This window comes from Strix uralensis, chromosome 35 (genome assembly GCF_047716275.1).
Source record: "Strix uralensis isolate ZFMK-TIS-50842 chromosome 35, bStrUra1, whole genome shotgun sequence".
Classification (NCBI taxonomy): Eukaryota; Metazoa; Chordata; class Aves; order Strigiformes; family Strigidae; genus Strix; species Strix uralensis.
In genome coordinates, this window is record NC_134006.1 from 1,292,050 (window position 1) to 1,309,341 (window position 17,292).

At 60.0% G+C, this 17,292-nt stretch overlaps 2 protein-coding genes across 4 annotated transcripts in view; one reads left to right on the forward strand and one right to left on the reverse strand.

Moving 5' to 3' along the window:
- LOC141936889 (hydrocephalus-inducing protein homolog) overlaps positions 1-15,247 on the reverse strand; it is a 34,802-nt gene extending 19,555 nt beyond the window's left edge. The window contains exons 1-7 of one of the 3 annotated variants that reach the window (XM_074854235.1): positions 14,881-15,247; positions 13,865-13,980; positions 11,211-11,319; positions 9,337-9,442; positions 1,864-2,041; positions 1,222-1,352; positions 417-550 (exon numbers count right to left, since the gene is read on the reverse strand). In XM_074854235.1, coding sequence (XP_074710336.1) covers positions 417-550; positions 1,222-1,308 — 221 coding nt within the window. In that variant the 5' untranslated portion in view covers positions 1,309-1,352; positions 1,864-2,041; positions 9,337-9,442; ... (1 more) ...; positions 13,865-13,980; positions 14,881-15,247. Of the gene's footprint in view, positions 1-416; positions 551-1,221; positions 1,353-1,863; positions 2,042-5,680; positions 7,224-9,336; positions 9,443-9,586; positions 9,691-11,210; positions 11,320-13,864; positions 13,981-14,880 lie in introns of those variants that run through there. The other 2 variants (XR_012626835.1, XR_012626836.1) reach the window with 2 other exon arrangements.
- LOC141936890 (uncharacterized) lies at positions 7,946-9,343 on the forward strand. Its single transcript, XM_074854236.1, has 2 exons — positions 7,946-8,132; positions 8,502-9,343. Exons 1-2 carry the CDS (start codon positions 8,079-8,081, stop codon positions 9,303-9,305), a joined length of 858 nt encoding a protein of 285 aa, XP_074710337.1. The 5' UTR covers positions 7,946-8,078; the 3' UTR covers positions 9,306-9,343.
- Positions 15,248-17,292: the final 2,045 nt, after the last annotated feature.

Below are 17,292 nucleotides of genomic sequence, written 5' to 3' on the forward strand. Positions count from 1 at the left end.
ATTTAGGGTTTGTCAAGGGTGTGTCAACCTCTGCAGTTCCCTACTCTCTTTGCTCAGTGTGGTCTGTTAGCTGGAACAAAGATGCCAGCTTTGAGTTGCCTCTTTCAGAGCTGGTCAGCAGGGATGGTGTTGGTGCTCTCTGAAGGGCTTGATGCTCTGCACTGGACCCCTCAGCCCGAAGAGCAGGACCCAGCGCCTGTGGGGAGCTGAGCACCTCCAAAGCTCAGGGTGGCTCTGTGGAAGTGAGGACACTCAGCTGCTCACAGGGAGCATGTCAGAGCTACCAGGATCAGGCCCTTTCTGAAGTCCCCACTATCCCCAGCTCTGCAGACACAAGGACCTCTCAGGAGCAGGGGTGCACTGCTGGGTGTTACCCTCGGGGCACCTGGAGATAGGGTACAGGAGGCCCCACTAACTTGAGAAGCCTCCGACGAGCGTGCTGGTCAAAGGCAGTGGCCTCTGGGGGACCAGAGGTGAGAGCTTTCTGCTGCTCCAGGGCGTGTTCCTCCATCAGCATCTGCTCCATCTGCATCTGCAGCCGAGGGTCCAGCTGAGGGAAGGAAAGGCAGCGGCTGGTTAGCAACGGTCCTTCCCAAGGCTCCCCCCTGCTTGTGTTGAGAGGGGTGATGGGGTCCTTCTGTCTCGCTGCTCAGTGTCTGTGACACCTCCTGCTCTCTTAGCCTGGGCCTCATCTCAAGGGCAATGAACTCCAGTATCTTCGCCTGCCCAGTCACTGTTACAAAAGCTGATCCGGCCAGACAGACAGACAGACAAGCCAGGAACCTTCTAGAGCTCCAAGTCTTTGCCTGCCCCCAGCCAGTGCCAAAGCAGCTCGGACAAGAGCTCTCTTGTAAAGGGAGCCACGATAACGCTGCTGTCTCAGAGATCAGCCCTGGCAGCACAGTCCCAGGGCACAGTCAGGCTGCTGCTATTTAAGCTCTGTAACCTGGCAGGGCTTGGGTGGTGAGCAGCAGATACCCCAGTGGTGACCTACATCTCCATCCCAAAGTACCATAAATTCAATCACTTGAGCAGGGTCTTCAGGATCTCTCCCTGGGGCAGCCCCAGGGGCAATGCTGAGCTGATGCAGGATCATGGGCAGGTTGGGCAGGGAGGTCCCAAGTGCCAGCAGGGCACGGGGCAGCCTGCTGCGGGCTGCAGAGGACCAAATGACACCGGGGGAGGGTGGCACGCGTCAAACGGGGCAGCAGCCATTCTCACCACGGTGTCCAAGGGATCTGGGGGTGGCTCCGCGGCCACAGCCTCCCCCAGAACAACTGCTTCCTCCCTCTGGCTGTCTTCTTCCATCTTTTCTATCACCTCCTTGAGGACCTTCTCATATTTTTCATTTCCTGAACGAAGAAAACACCACAAACAGAAGCGTGGCACAGCGCCATTCCCATTTAAGCTGGGAAGCCCCACTGCCCAACTCTGGCCTCTCCCAGAAACCCCCTCCTCAAGCAATGTATGGAAAGTAGATGCTGCTTTTCCTCTACCAACCCTGATGTTCATTCCCACCCATCTTCCTGCCCACATAGGAGCATCTCATCCTCCGCAATGTGACACAAACCCAACCCTGCCAGAATCCCTGCCAGCCTGTGCTCAGCTTTCCCGAGCATTTCTGTCCAGCCACCACCTTCCCAGGACTCTGACACATGCTGGCAAGCTCTGCAGGATGGTTCCTGGGGCAAAGCCCACACGGGCTCATCTGCCAGAGCCTCAGGAAGCAACCAGGGGGTGAGTGTTGGTCTGACAGCCCTGAAACCTCCAGGCTCGGTGGAGGCAGGTGTGAGCTGCCCTACGGGCATCTGACATGGGGGAGAAACAGGGGACCCTCCTGGGGAGCAAACAGGCCGTGCTCACCTTTGATGTTCCTGGGCAGGTCCAAGGGGATCCTGGGAAAGCTCCCCTCTCCTTTCAGGGAGATTTCTTCTGGTTCCAGGTGACCCACTTGGATCTGGAAAGTCCTGCAGAAGGCTCCAGGCACTCCTGGCAGGTAACAGACTCTGAGCACTTGCTCCTGGCCAGGTCCAACGTAACCCTGCAGGGTGTGGGAGAAGAGGGAGGGAATGAACCAAAGAGGGTTTGGTGGAGGGATGGCTCAGACGACAGACACGCTGAGAAGAGAAGGCAGGTTCTCATACACGAGAAAGTATCAGACAACATCGCCTTCTAGCTTTCTTGTACCCAGGAGCTGAAGTCTCCTACACCAGGTCCTTCAGAGGGCTTGTAGGGATGAATTCCCCCAGGACAGACCCACAGACCGCCCCTTGCTCAGCATGAGCACAGCTCTGCCCCTGGCGGTGTCCACCCTCTGCTAGCAAGAGCCAGACTGAAGAAATAAAAGCTCTTTTACCGGCCACTATGCAAAATAAGTGAAGTGCCCACACTCTCAGCATGGCCAGCAGCTCCTGCCACGGCACATCAGCGGTTCCCAGGCTGGTGTTGAAGGGCCTGACCCCTTATAACGATCCCAGCCAAACCCCTCCTGCCTGTGCGGTTACACCGGGGGTGCGTGAGCCTGTCCATACTCACGGTGACCTGCAAACCTGCATCTCTGGACAGGCAGGAGCAGAGACCAGGGCGAGATCTAGGGAAGGTGTTGCCAGGAAGGGCACCTGTGGGAGGCATTGGCCTGCCAGCCTTGCACAGCCTGTGAGAAAGCGCTGGGCTTTGGTGAAGAACAGGCCTTGGAAGAAAGATGAGAGGCTGTTGAGTTGTGCCAAGGTGCCGGGGAAAAACAACGGACAGCGGCAACACTGAGCTGTGGGAAAGTGCTGAGCGGTGAGAAGTTACCGCCGCGAGAACAGCGCGTGAGCGAGAGGTGATTGGTCTGCACAGCGCGTGCGAGAGGGGTCTGATGCTGGTAGGAGAGAAGGTTGAGAGCTGTCTAATTGCTGGTTTGTTAACTGTCAAGTAAGAGCTTTACCGACAGCCTCCAAGAGCACAAGCATGTACCCTTGTAACAATGAACTTTTTTTTTCTCTCTGGATTTCATCAGCAGTCTGTGCCTCCATTGCCACAGGACGCCTCTTGGTTTGGATGACGGCATGATGGGACACGGGGGTTCCTCCCGTGTGGTGGGTTATGGAGGGCCACCACTGTCACAGGGTCTTCTCCTCGCCTGGGGTCACCCCGTCATGGGGGGAAGCTGCCGAGGGGTGCCCAGATTTTAGATGCTGAGCACTCGATCAGGTCCCTGGCAGCTCAGACCGTCCTCATCCCCACAGCTCGAAAGCAGAAGCCAAGGTCAGGACGGAGCCTGCGGTCGCTGTGGTGCTGCGCCTGATGAGCCTCGGAGAGGTGCAGTTCTCGGGGAAAGGCCGTACTTCAATAAATCTTTTTCTTTAAATCAAGCTGGAGCAACAAGCCCAGTCCCACGGTGTCCTTCCCACGGGGAGCCCCCGAGCAGTGTCCCTGTGCCGCTGCCCCCAGGGCCGCACACCCACACCCGGGGTGTCCCGCGAGACCACAAAGCCCGGAGAGGAGGAGGAGGAGGAGGAGAAGGAGGAGGAGGAGGAGGGGGAGGGAAGCTTTAGCCCATCCTGCCCCTCCCGAGGGGTCTCAGGGCACAAAAAGGCACCCCCACGCCAAGCTGGCACGTCGCCATTTGTCCCAGCACCAAAATCCTCTCCTGTACTGGGGAGCTGGGCTGGTTGTGACTGGGCACTGGTCGGTTGGTGGTCAGCAGTTGGTTTCATTGCCATCACTTGTCCTCCTTAGGTTTCATTTCTGTCTCTTTGCTAATTTTTCCTTTTCATGACAATTTATTATTATTGATGTTATTTTAGTTCAGTTATTGAACTGTTCTTAACCCACCACTTCTCTCACTTTTCCAATTCTCCTCCCCCCATCCTGCTGGGGGGGAAGGTGCTTAGTTGCCGACTGGGGTTAAACCACGACACCAAGTGGCAATTTTGCCTCTCAAAAAACCCCCAAATCCCTTCAGGTACCAGCAGTAGCGTTCCCTTACTGGGTGCAAGACAGCACTAGAGAATTAATAGAATCGGAGAATCAGAATAATTCTGGTTGGAAAAAACCTTCAAGGTCACCGAGTCCGGCCGTGAACCCAACACTGGTGAACCCACCACTAAACCGCGTCCCGAGCGCCACGTCTGCGCGTCTGTTAAATACCCCCAGGGCTGGGGACGCCACCACCTCCCTGGGCAGCCTGTCCCGGTGCCCGACAACCTTCGTGGTGAAGAAATTCTCCCCGCTTTTCACTCTGTTCGGAGAACGCAATAGCGGGGGGGTGAAGGAAGTATCTGACCAGGGCCAGAGAGAGGGGGAGAGACAGAGGAGAGGTGAGGGATGAAGAAAGGGAAGGCTGGAAGAGGGCAAGAGAGGACAGAGGGGACGGAGCGGGGAGAGGAGCCCGTGTGCCGGGCTGGGGGGGTGAGGAGCGCCCAGCTCGCTCCCCACGGACAAGAGCTGCTCCCTCTCCCGGGGTGGGGGTGGCCTTTGGTGGGTCCGCAGCGCGATCTGCAAACAGCAGCTGTAATTCCCACCACAATCCGCTCGCCCTAACACGTATCGGCACGCCCGTGACGGGGAATTCAAGGGAAAACACCCCGAGGAACATGAGAAGAAACATTTGTCAAAGGGTGGCTGGAGGTGGAAGAACGGGCGGCGGTTAAGGAAAGGGGATGTGAAGAACAGCGCCTGGTGACAACCAGGAGGGGCGGGACCTGTCAAAGACTCGTTTCGTTAATTCTTTATTCCCTGCATGCTGGTTTATCGCTGCCTAAACAATGTTAAAACAGCAGAAGCACGGCCACTGACAGACCCGCCTCCGTCCCTCCCCTGACCAGGGGGATCTGATTTCCCCACGGGCCGGGCAGTCAGGAGTCTCTGGGTGCGCTGCAGGGCTGGAACAATCCGGCACAGGTCGGAGCAGCAGAAGTGGGGGTGCGTGTGCTGCACGCACACGTGGGACAGCGCCAGAAAGAACTTCTCCCCAAAGGCTCCTGGCTGCTGCTGCGGCTGCTGCTGCTGGTGGTGCTGGGCCATGGGGGGAGCCGGGAGCCCGAGCCCGGGGCTCAGCCGGGGCCGTGGAGCTCCCTGTGCAAGCCAGGGCCGCCCTCGTGCTGCCCCGCTGCTGTCGGGGGAGGTTTGAGGTTTTGGGGTGATCGCTGCTCACACCACACAAATAACAGCCCTGTTTGACCTCCCCAGGAGGAGGACAGGGCTTAGGGTCAGGAACAGCCCGGGGGTCCTGTGCTGACCACGCAGGTCTGGTCCGTTTGTAATAACAAGTGGTCACGTGCAGGACCTCCTGCCACCCTCAACGCTCCTGCTTACAAACCTCTTTGTCAGAACTGACGTGAGACCCGAACGTCCTTTAATTTGACCAAACAGGCAACAAAACCCACCTGGCTCAGCTGGCACGAGCACTCTCCGGCCAAAGCCGCTGTACTGCTTTACACCCGCAGAGATGTTGGCCCAAGTTTTGCTATAGCTGAGCTCCGGCCAGTAAAACATTGATTTTCAGTTCTCCAAGTAGAAAAAACGGATTTTTTCTTTTTTCCCAGCGGCTGGCAGAAGCACATCACCACCAGCACAGCCCTTCCGAGCACGGCAGCGGGCTGAGCAACTGTGGCAGCCCGTGGTAAAGAACATGCTGCCACCCAAACGAGGGGTTGGGTGGGTGGTTTTAATCAAATGGAATAGATGCTAATAATAAATTCTACAGTTCTTTAATAAATTATTATCTGCAGTCAGAAGTTTACAGCAGGAGAGAGACAAACCAGAGAAACTCCCAGTGAAGGAAAACAAACGTCCTAAACGGCTCTAAGCACCCCCCGGCAGTTGGGAGCACTCCTCCCGGGTCAGGGGGCTCTTCTTTGTGCCCCCAGCGTCACCCAGGCATTGCTGCTCGCTGCCAGGTCACCTCCGCACCGGCACAGCGCAGAGCGTGGGTCAAGGTTCTCGTTCTACAGGGAGACACAAACTGGAGAAACTCCGGGGGGGGCAAAAAAAAACCCACGGATTTGAGAGTGTGTTAAAGATGCTGGAGGGGAAGGGCAGGAGAAGGGCCGGGGTGCTGCCAACAGGCTGCCGGGGGCGTGGGCTTGTGGCTGCGGCTGTTTACAACAGCGGGTTGCTGCAGGAACGCTCCATCCTCTGGAGAACGGCGGGGACTGGTTGTGAGAACGAAATTAAGTATTTGCTCCGGGTAAGTGCTGACAAGAGGAGCGGAACCGAAGGGGAAAACCCCCCATTCAGTGGAAATGTTTCCTCCTCTGTGGCGATGCCGGGGGTTTGTCTCTCGGCCCCAGCACAGCACTGGCAGGAACAGTTCATCACGCGTGTTCTGCTGCCGTGACAGAGCCGCGGTCCAAGCTGGTTTCCCACGCTGGGGACAGGAGAGAGGTGCCCCCGCCGGGGAACACATGGAAATGAGACTCAGCTGCCATCGCCTGTGTCTGTCAGAAGCACCCGCAGTGTTCGAAGGCTTTAGGACCGACAGCCAGGACAAGGGCAGGAAACACCAGGTGAGGGCATCAGCATCTCCAGACTTCTATTTCTGGTGACAGTAAAACCTTCTGGTTAATTAAAGAATCTCAAGCTCCAGGGTGAGGCTGTTTATAGAGTGGGGGAAGGAGAAGCTCCTCACACTACGGCCTGTTGAAGTAGCCCATTTTCGATCTCTTCTGGTAGTGGGGTCTTACGACTTCACAGCAGAGTGTAATAAATCAGAGCGACGAGTGCCATCGGCTCGCACCTGCTGCTCAGACACCACGCCTGCAGTCACCAGCTCCAGGCTGACCAGCTCAGCTTTCCATCAGCTCCTGCACCGGGAGGAGAACGATCCTGCCCCGCGGCGAGCAGGCCTGGAGGAAGGCAGCACACACCTGAGGCGGCACTTAAACCAGGGCAGCAGCGCTGGGAGCCTCATCCCACAGCAAACCCACCCGGACACCCGGTGCCCGGGGCAGGAGGCAGCGGGGCTGTACCGGGTCTGGCTGAGCCGGGATTGGTTTTCCCCTGCAGCAGCCTCACGGTGCCGTTGGATGCTGGAGCTGGCAGGGTGCTGATAGCACCCGGGCCGGGTGGCTCCTGCTGAGTGGTGCTCACACAGCACCAAGGCTCTTTCCGACATTTCCCCCCCCCCAGCAGTGGGACGGGGTGGGCCAGACCTTGTGAGGGGACACAACCAGGACAGCTGACCCCGACTGACCAAAGGGCTGTTCCAGACCATCTGACGTCTGCTCAGGATAAAGCTGGGAGAGAGGAGGAAGGGGTGGGGTCACCCTTGGTCCTCCGAGGCAACCCCTCCGCGTATGGGAGCCCTGCTTCCTGAGAAGGCCCGACATCGCCTCTTCATGGGCAGTGGAGAATAAATCTGTTTGCTTTTTTTTGCTTCCGCGCGCGGACCTTTGCTTCGCTTTGCTTATATGAAACTGCTGTTGTTTTACCCACAAGGGCTGGTTTGTTTCCCTATCTTATTTTCTTTCCCCTCTTTGCCCTGTTGAGGAAAAAGGGGAAGGGGGGGAAGTGATGGAGCGACTTGGTGGGTCCCTGGTGTTCAGCCAAGGTCAAACCACCGCAGGGGGCACCTTGGGGCAGCACCGGGGCTCCCCAGCTCCTCGCCGGGGGTTTCCTTCTCCGGCTGGGCTGCTCAGCTGGTGTTCTGCCAGTGGGAAACTGAGGTGGAATGTGATAAAAGACGGGAGGATGGGAGCAGAAAATAGAGCTGAAGGAAGCGCGAAAGCGTTGCCAACACAAGCCACCTCTGCCCGTGGGTGACAGCTCCAGCCAGCTGAGGTGCCACTTCCTGCCTGGACAGCGTGACCTGCAGGTCTGGTGTGAATGGGGATGAGCTGTGGGGGGATGTGGGGTAGGGGAGAACGTTCTAGAGTCCAGTGATGGTTGGACTCGCTGACCCCGAGGGGCTTTTCCAACCTGAATGATTCTGGGATTCTGCTCAGGGGCCCCAGGAGCTCTGTCCTGCCAGGGGGGTTGTGCCTTGCCCCTGCAGGGGCTGCAGAGCCGGGGGCAGTGGCCGTGGCCCAAGGGGCGGGTGTCCCCGTGGGGCTCTGGTGCCTGTGACATCACAGAGGAGAAGTCACCCAGGGATGTCACCAGGGTGCCAGCCGGCAGCACCCGCTGCAGTACGGCTCGGGCCAGCGGTGGGTGAGGCCGGCGGGGGGAAGGCTGGGCCGGACGAGGGCCGGGGCAGAAGCTCTGGCCCCTCAGGGGGGTTTCTACAGCCGGGGCGAGGGCGCAGCCGCTGCGGGGAGCGCCTGGGGCAGGGCAGGTGCCGCCCTCGGGGCTGGGCACAGGGGTGCCGGGGCTGCCAGCCACGGCCAGTGCTGGGGGCTGTGGGGAGATGTCCCCGTCCCTGCAGCGCTCACCACCCTCCCCCTTACTGCCTCCCAGCTCCCTCGGGCCCTCTCCCACCCGGCCCCAGCCCCGGCATATTCTCCCCTGCTGCTCCAGCCGCCACCTCCCTCCCACCCAGCCCCACTGAGCCCCTTCTCTCCCTCCTGCTCCTCCAGACCATGGCTGTGTTCATCACCCGCGTCCTGACCCTGCTGAGCATCGTGCAGTACGTGCTGAGAGCCGGGGACCGGCAAGACGCGGCCACGCAAGAGCTCCTGCGGCAGCGCGAGGAGCAGGAGCAGCAGGAGATGACCCGGCTGATGGAGGAGGTGGAGCAGAGCAGCCAGGAGCAGCGCGGCCTCGCTCCGGAAGGCCTGCTCCTCGGGGCCTGCCAGCACTGGTGGTTCTGGGCCTCCGCCGACGCCCTGCTCGTGCTCTTGGGGCTCTACTGGCTGCCCAGGCAGAGCGGCACTGACGGCGACAGCAGCAGCCAGCGGGGAAGCGCCAGCGGTGCCGAGGAGCAGAGAGGGGAGGACGAGGACTGCGAGGGCAAAGCAGAGCCCAGTGACACCCTGGCTGGACACAAGCCTCTGCAGAAGGCGGGGAGCTCCGCGGCGCCTGCCAAGCAAGCCCGCCCCAACAACTCCCTCCTGACGGGGCCGCATCCAGCCTTGGGACAGGGCAGCGCCTACGAGTGCCCCGAGAACAACATCCCCCAGCGCCTGCTGCTTGCGGCCCTGAGACCACCCCTGGGACACGTCGTCCGCCAGCGCCGGGCACCGCGGGGGCTCTGCCGGCAACGCGCTGCTGCACCCCCGGCAGCTCCTGACGGGGAACGTGCTGCGCCGCCTCCTCTGCCCCGGGAGCACCCCAACACCAGCCGGGTCCCCGCTTCCCGCGCAGCCTCTGACCCGCTCCGCTGGCACGCTGCTCCAGCTCGGAGGCGCAGGAGGGCGTCAGGAAATACCCCAGAGAAATAATAGATAGTAGTATAAAGAAATAGATAAATACCCTGAAGAAATCCCCAATAAATTAGTTTGGTTTAAGCAATCCCGTGTCCGTGAGTGCCTGGGCAGCACTGTGCTGGGGAATGTCACCCCTTGGCTCCATCTCCGCTCTGTAACAAACAGATGAAGTTTGTTGATGAATTTACGTTTGCAGTGGTTACACTCAGACCTTTAGTGCCTCCTTCTCTTCTCTCTCTTCTCCTGGTGTTCCCCACATGCCCTCCTCCCCGCCTCCTTTCCCACAGCCCCAACACCTCTGTCCTTGCTCCCAAGGCCGCCGCTGAAATCAGCTGTTCCATCCCCGGGTCGGGCTTTTCCTGGCTGAGATCAACCCACCACACGCGGGTCCCTTCTTTGCCTCGGGGAAAGAGCACAGAAGGCACAAACAAAAGTCATTAGATTAGAACGAGCAGAGTACCGGCAGGCAAGGATCTCTGGAGGTCAGGGGTGTGTGAAAATGTCTCTTTCTCCCCAAAATGAGCATTAAGGCGCTGTGTGGTGACTCGTGTCCCTACAGCGACCAACGAGAAGATTTCGCCATCTCCTGGGCGCCCGCTTAAGCTCCATCTTAACTAAGCCCAGGTTGCTGCAGGCGCGGCGCTGTCCCCAGCAGCTGGGAGGAGGAGGAGGAGGAGGGGGTGGCCGAGGGGGGTTTGGGAAACACCCCCCTCCCCAAATGGCCAAATCCCCAACCCCCAGCTACTCCCTGAGGGCGAGGCAGGAGCAGACCCACTGCAGCACCGCCACGGTCTGGAGCCGGCAGCAAAGGGGGAGCCGGAGAGGGGTAAGTGAAGGGGCACGGCGGGGGGGGGCACTGGGACTGGGGGGGTCAGTGGGAGCGGGGAGGGGCACTGGGAGCTGGAGGAAGAGGGGCAGGGAACTGGGAGCTGCTGGTTTGAATGGAGCTGCTCCCACCCCAAGCCCTGCCCTCCCCTGGGCAGGGGGGCAAAGGGCCCGATAATGGCGGCGCTTGTGCGAGTGGGTGTGCAAAGGCTGGGGCTGGTGTAAAGGCTCGTGCGAGCGTTGGGGCTGGGGAACGGCTCCCGCAACGTTTGGGACTCGTACAAACGCCTGTGCAAAGGCCTGTGCAAAGTCTGGGGCTGGTGCAAAGGCCTGTGCGATGCTCAGGCTCGTACAAACGCAGGGGCCACGTCCGGGGCTGGTGCAAATGCGGGTGCAACACCCGGGACTTGTGCAAAGCCCCATTTGCACAAGTGCAGAGCCCTGGTGCGGGTGCAAACCCCCAGGACGGGGAGGGACAGGGCTGCACTGCGGGGCACTGGGATAAACTGGGGGGCACTGGGCGGCTCGGGGGGGCACTGGGATAAACTGGGGGGCACTGGGCGGCTCAGGGGGGCACTGGGATAAACTGGGGGGCACTGGGAGTTTATTGGGTTATTAACTGCACGCGGGTGCAGGTATTAACAGGGGGTCACGGGGGGGGCAGCCCTGGAAGGGGGTCCCAGGACCCTTGGGGGACATCGACGGGCCCCCAGGTCACACCCTGTCATCCCCCACCCCGAGGGGTCCTACCCAGCACACTGGGAGACACTGGGAGATATTGGGGGGGAAATGGGGAAACTGGGGCACATCCAGGGACACTGCGGGGACCCCCAAGCCACTGTCTCTGTCACCACTGAGGGATCACGGGACACTGGGAGGGGCCACAGGGACCCCCAGGCCACCCTCTGGGGTGCACTTCAGGACTGGGGGACAAGTGTTAGTGACAGAACAACGAACCAAAACAAAGGGCAAAGCACTCTGAGCACTTTACACAGTATTTCCTAAGAGTCTTGACGTTCTTTTCCCCAAACTCTTCAGCTTCACACAAAACAATATCCACTGAGCTTTGAACAAACAAAAGCAGCCACCGAATACCTTCTCTGCTCCCCCTCCGCGTCCTCCAGAAGGTGCCTGATGGTCACAAAGCACCGACCCAGCGAGTCCACATTTATTTCATGCAGCCGGTGTGGTGCAGCCAGGAATCCTGTGTGACCAGAGAGACACAGTCACAGACAGCAGCTGGTCCTGAGGACTCAGCACAGCGCAGCAGAGTAACGGCAGCGAGATCTCAGAGCAGCACCCAAGTCCTGCACGGAGGATGCAAACCAAGCGCACGTCTCGCCTCGCGGCTTCAAAGGAGTCGGCCTTCTCCATTACTGTTGCTTTTGTATAAAACTTCCAGTTACACAATGTCCTTACAGAACAGTAATGAGTAAATAATATATTACAAGAGTAAAATTTGGGGAAAAAGCCCCTAAAACACCAGGCAGAGCACGGCTCTTTCCTGTGAAAGAAAACCAGCAAACCCCCAGAGCAGTGAAGCTGCTTTCTGCAGGCGGGACACGGCCTCCGGGACTATTCCGCATCAGCCTGAGGGTCAGTCCCGTATGTTCCTCTCACCCTTCGGCTCACGGAGCATCAGCCACAGAACAAATGGCTTCACGGGCAGGGACTGGGTGACTCTGATCATGAACGTTCCTGGCAGCTGCGGGGACAGCGACCACCCGGCTGATCTACAACGTCTCCTGCAACTCCGAGTGGTGGGGAACGGAGTCACGAGTGGTGTCCCCCAGGGCTGGGTTTTGGGGCCACTCCTGTTGAACATCTTTATTGATGATCTGGACGAGGGGATCGAGTGCACCCTCAGTCAGTTTGCAGTTGACACCAAGTTGGGTGGGAGTGTTGATCTGCTTGAGGGTAGGGAGGGTCTGCAGAGAGATCTGGCCAGGCTGGAGCGATGGGCTGAGGGCAACTGTATGAGCTTCACTAAGGCCAAATGCCGGGTGCTGCCCTTGGGCCATAACAACCCCCAGCAGGGCTACAGGCTTGGGGAGGAGTGGCTGGAGAGCTGCCAGTCAGAGAGGGACCTGGGGGTGTTGATTGACAGCCGGCTGAACATGAGCCAGCAGTGTGCCCAGGTGGCCAAGAAGGCCAATGGCATCCTGGCTTGTACCAGCACTAGTGTGGCCAGCAGGGACAGGGGAGGGATCTGACCCCTGTGCTCAGCACTGGTGAGGCCGCCCCTCGATGAGTGGGTTCAGTTTTGGGCCCCTCACCCCAAAAAGGCCATTGAATGACTCGAGCGTGTCCAGAGAAGGGCAACGGAGCTGGTGCAGGGTCTGGAGCACAGGTCTGATGGGGAGCGGCTGAGGGAACTGGGGGGGGTTAGTCTGGAGAAGAGGAGGCTGAGGGGAGACCTCCTGGCCCTCTGCAACTCCCTGAAAGGAGGGTGCAGAGAGGGGGGAGGAGTCTCTGGAGCCAAGGACCCAGCGGCAGGCCAAGAGGGAATGGCCTCAAGCTGCGCCAGGGCAGGGTCAGACTGGCTCTTAGGAAGGATTTCTGTCCAGAAGGGGCTGTTGGGCGTTGGAATGGGCTGCCCAGGGCAGGGGGGGAGTCCCCATCCCTGGAGGGGTTGAAGAGTCGGGTCAACACAGCGCTGGGAGATCTGGTGTAGATGGGAACTGGCAGTGCTGGGTTAGTGGTTGGACTGGATGATCTTCAAGGTCCTTCCCAACCTAGTTGATTCTGTGATTCTGTGAACTCACCGGCACTGAGAAATCCCTCTATTTTCCCCAAGAAATACCATTTGTGGCACGTCTGGCCACGTTTCTGGGGGTCACAGGAAAGTACAACTTCCAGGAAACAACAGTGTCAGCTGAAGCCTGCTCATTGTCACCGTCTCCTGGAAAAACAACGCCCAGACATCCAACAAACAACAAAACCAGAAGCACACACACCACCAGCGATGTGCCTGTCCCACAACACTGCACGATACAGGCAGGACTGCCAGAAACTTCTGAACTGCTGTGCAGAGCCGTGGCCGCTCACAGCATTTTAAGGAGTGTGTGAATGTGCAAAAGGAATCTAAACCCGCCAGGAGATGGCGACTGCAAACCCTAAACGGAACCACGGCCCCAGCAGAAAATAGATCGTCGTTGCTCTTCGGCCTTAAAAAGCCGACCTGAACCCGTGACTGTTAACTGTGACCCGAGGCAGACGTGACCACGACCCCTCAAGCCTTCTGGAGGTGCAGGTGGGACTGAGCAGGGTGGGGGCACTCGGAACAGGCTCACCCAGGCAGGCTGGGCACGGTCACCCCCACGTCTCTCCACCAGCACTTGCTAACGCTGGTCCCCTGGGGTATCCAGAGCTGCAGGCAGGGAACGGGAGAGCAGCTCCTCTAACACCAGCGTTCAGCCCAGAACTCTGCCTCCCCAGCGCCCAAACGGGACAAAACTCAAACTGGGCCCCTTCTCCTCACGCCGGGTCAGAGTTTGGGACGCCAACGGGATGCCACAGCGTGGGAAAGCTCCAAGGACACAGCCTAAGGGAACCGGAGCTCCCCGGCTCTCAGAGTAGTTCTAGAGCTAAAGCGGGGGCAGACATCAACTCCACATCAGGTAAGACAGGCCAGCGCTCAGCCCTGACCCGGGAAGGCAGCCTCCTCCCGGCCTGCCCAAGGGCTTCCAACCCAGCACACTTTCTTCCCAAAGCGGGACGCTGCCTTACTGCGGTGTGACGCCACTCACCCGCTCCTGGGGACGGCACCAGAGGGACACGGCACCAGAGGGACACGGCACCAGCCATCAAGCCGCTGTCTGGGAGCACCAGAGCCCTCTGGGGACTGTTCTTCACCACGGGGCCCCTGAGAGAGAAAACAGGAGACAGAAGAGATGGTGAGACGTTTCAGCTACGGCGGAGCTAGCTGTGGGCAACAGGACTGAGACTGAGCCCTTTTGCTCGGGGGAAAGTGCACACCAGAGAAATACCCGCGGAACAGAAATCTCCAGCTAAACTGAGGAAAAAAAGCAGATTTGAGGAGCACAACATAGCAACAGACTACCACAAGGTTCTTTTGTGCGGTACTAGAGTGTAAACACACTCCACACGCATCAGAACTGGTCCGTAACTGTACGTTCCGTACACCCGCTCCCTCATTATTCAAACACAATTTAACACGCAGCAATCTGTATTTCTGTGCGAATCAGTATCCAGAGAACCCAAACCTTTCCTCTTCCTCCGGCCAGACGCATCTTTCACCCCAGCGCACACCAAGGAGCATTCGGAAAACCCCAAAGCGATCGATTGTCTACAAAACCCCAGTAAGGCCCGTGGCTGAGGAGTATCTGGAGAAGCCGCCGCGGAATTCCCGGTGAGCGCAGACACCGTCGCCAGCGGCGGAGCTCCGGCAGCGCGGCGTTCCCAGCCCCGGCGGCTTCTTCAGCAAAGAACCTCGACAGCTCCGCCCGCCGCGGTCTGTGCCCCGGACGGTACCGAGTTCGTTTCTGCCCCTCAGACGCTTCTCGCCGCGTTTCCTCCCCCCGGCCCTGCCGAGGCCGCACGCACCGAGCTCAGTGCCCGAGCAGAGGCACCGATTCCCCTCCGAGCACCCGCCGGTTCCTCCCCCGGCACCCGATCGCCCGCTCAGCCCCGCTGCCGGCTCCCCCGCCCCGCTGGGACGAGCGGCCGAGCCCGGAGCCCCCCCGCCCCCCTCGGGCCCAGGCACCGGCAGCCGCAGCCGGGCCCTTCCCCCGCCGCGCGGTACCTGCACGCGCCGCCGCCGCCGCCGGAAAGAGCGTCCCGGGGCGCGGCGGGGCCGGGGCAGCTCCGGCAAGGCCCCCGCTAGAGGTGCCCGGCCCAGCGCCTGACCCGCGCGTGCCGGCGGGCACAGGGACGCCCCGGGCACGGCAGGACCCCGCCCGGAAGCCGCGGCTCTGAGCAGAGCCCGGCGCCGGAGCCAGCCGCGGGGCGGGGCCGTGCAGCCGCGCTTCCTCTCACAAATAAACCCTTTTTCTGCCCAGTTCAGCCCGTGAGGCTGCGTGCGGGGTGACTTCCCGGTGTCGGGCCCTGCAGCTGCGATCCGCGCCGCGCGGAAACACCCTTCGGAGAGCTCAAGGGAAAGTGCGTGTAGCGCTGCCGGCGCAGGGCAGAGGCCGTAGGGGCTCGTCGTTTCCTTATTGCGGGGGTGGGGCGGGGGAGGGCTCTGGGGGAGGGGCTGAGGCGTTGCGGGGTGCGTTGGGTTTTCTGCGGGGTTTCGAGGGGGTCGGGTGTTTTTCTCCAGCCAGTACTTGTCCGGCGTGGCACAGCACCGATCCCCCGCAGGGCCGGCGGCGGCACTTCACCGCCAGGAAGCTCCTCCCTGAGCGGCTCAGACTTCGCACCTGGGGCAGGATTTGTACCGCCCGGTGCTGGTGCGGAGCGGGGCTGCCAGGGCCGGGGCGCAGCGAGGGCGTTTGGGTGAGCGGCCAGGAAGGGATTTGCAGCAGGGAGCGGGGCAGGGAAGGGACCTGACCCCTGGTGAGGCCGCCCCTCGGTGAGGGGGTTCAGTTTTGGGCCCCTCACCCCAAAAAGGCCATTGAATGACTCGAGCGTGGCCAGAGAAGGGCAACGGAGCTGGTGCAGGGTCTGGAGCACAGGTCTGATGGGGAGCGGCTGAGGGAACTGGGGGGGTTTAGTCTGGAGAAGAGGAGGCTGAGGGGAGACCTCCTGGCCCTCTGCAACTCCCTGAAAGGAGGGTGCAGAGAGGGGGGAGGAGTCTCTTGAGCCAAGGGACCAGCGGCAGGACAAGAGGGAATGGCCTCAAGCTGCGCCAGGGCAGGGTCAGACTGGCTCTTAGGAAGGATTTCTTTGCAGAAGGGGCTGTTGGGTGTTGGAATGGGCTGCCCAGGGCAGGGGGGGAGTCCCCATCCCTGGAGGGGTTGAAGAGTCGGGTTGAGCCAGCGCTGAGGGATCTGGTGGAGTTGGGAACGGTCAGGGGGAGGTTCATGGTGGGGCTGGAGGAGCTTCAGGGGCTTTTCCAACCCCGATGGTTCCGGGACTCTCTGAACTGCAGATGTAAAAGCAAGGCGCCATCAGTCTCACGATATCTATAACCTTTAACAGGCAACTGGCAACGCGCTTCTTAACTCTCTGCACGCGGGGCACGGATCACTCTGGAATTATTTTGGAAGCAGCTTCCGACACGTATCCCAGAGTTTTGTATCGTTGTTCTCATCAGCTCCCCGCAACCCCTGGTGGGGTTGGATCCGCCTGGCAGGAGGGGTTCGCTGGCAGCGGGGGGAGGGCAGCGGAGGTGTTCTCCTGTTGGTCGTCCTCATGCTGAGGAGCAAGAGCGAACGTGCGGCCACGCTCACTGGTGCGAGCGAGGTGTTTCAGTGCAGGGCTTGTGTGAAACCTTTCCAGCGACTGGAGCTTGTCGTGCAGATCCTGTTCCTCCTCGTGGCAGTTCCTCACCTTTTCAGAACGACTCGTGTCTGTCACCGCAGCGTTAACGCTCCACCCGGGGGAAGTTCATCATCTCACAGGGCGCTCACGAATATGGAGGGTTTGGACCCTCAGTGCAAAACCGTTGTCCTAAAGAAAAAGCCTCTGGGTAATAAGAGACAAGTTGAGACCCTAGAAATGAGGATTTAGGCCCCGAAAAGGAGGCCTGGGCACTAAAAACGGTGGGTGAGATGCTGCAAATGCCACTTGGGACCCTACAAAGGAAGGGACCCTCTTGGTGAGCCCCAAAATGAAGCGATTGAGGGTCCCAGCGGTTCAGGGCCCGAAGCTGCACTGATGGTCTCCAGTGACTCACTTTTCCTTCAAGTCTCCGTTTTGGCCTCCAAAGCCCCACTAGAGGCTCCAGAGCCTCACCTTGGTGCTCCCAAGGCTCAGCTGTCGTTTGCCGCGTCTCCTTCCTAGAGCCCAAAGCCACGCTGTTGCCCTCCACACCCTCATCTTCAGGCCCCAAAGTGGCATTTTGAGGATCCCACCAGGCGTTTGGTGGGTCCAAGCCACATCTCGAACGTCCCAACCCTCCTTTATGTCGTCCAAACCCCCCCTGTAGGGCCCAAAGCCTCGTTCTCACATCCCAGCGCCTCCTCCCGAGGGCACAAACCCTCATTTGTCATTTCCAAAGCCCCTTTGCAAGCTCAAAGGCTCCTTTGGAGGGCCCAGAGCATCATTTTTAAAG

Bases quoted from the DNA above. Each gene is read 5' to 3' on its own strand.
- LOC141936890 (XM_074854236.1), top strand. From the start codon at position 8,079: ATGTCACCAGGGTGCCAGCCGGCAGCACCCGCTGCAGTACGGCTCGGG. The intron at 8,133-8,501 runs GTGGGTGAGGCC...CTGCTCCTCCAG, and splicing joins CAGTACGGCTCGGGCCAGCG to ACCATGGCTGTGTTCATCAC.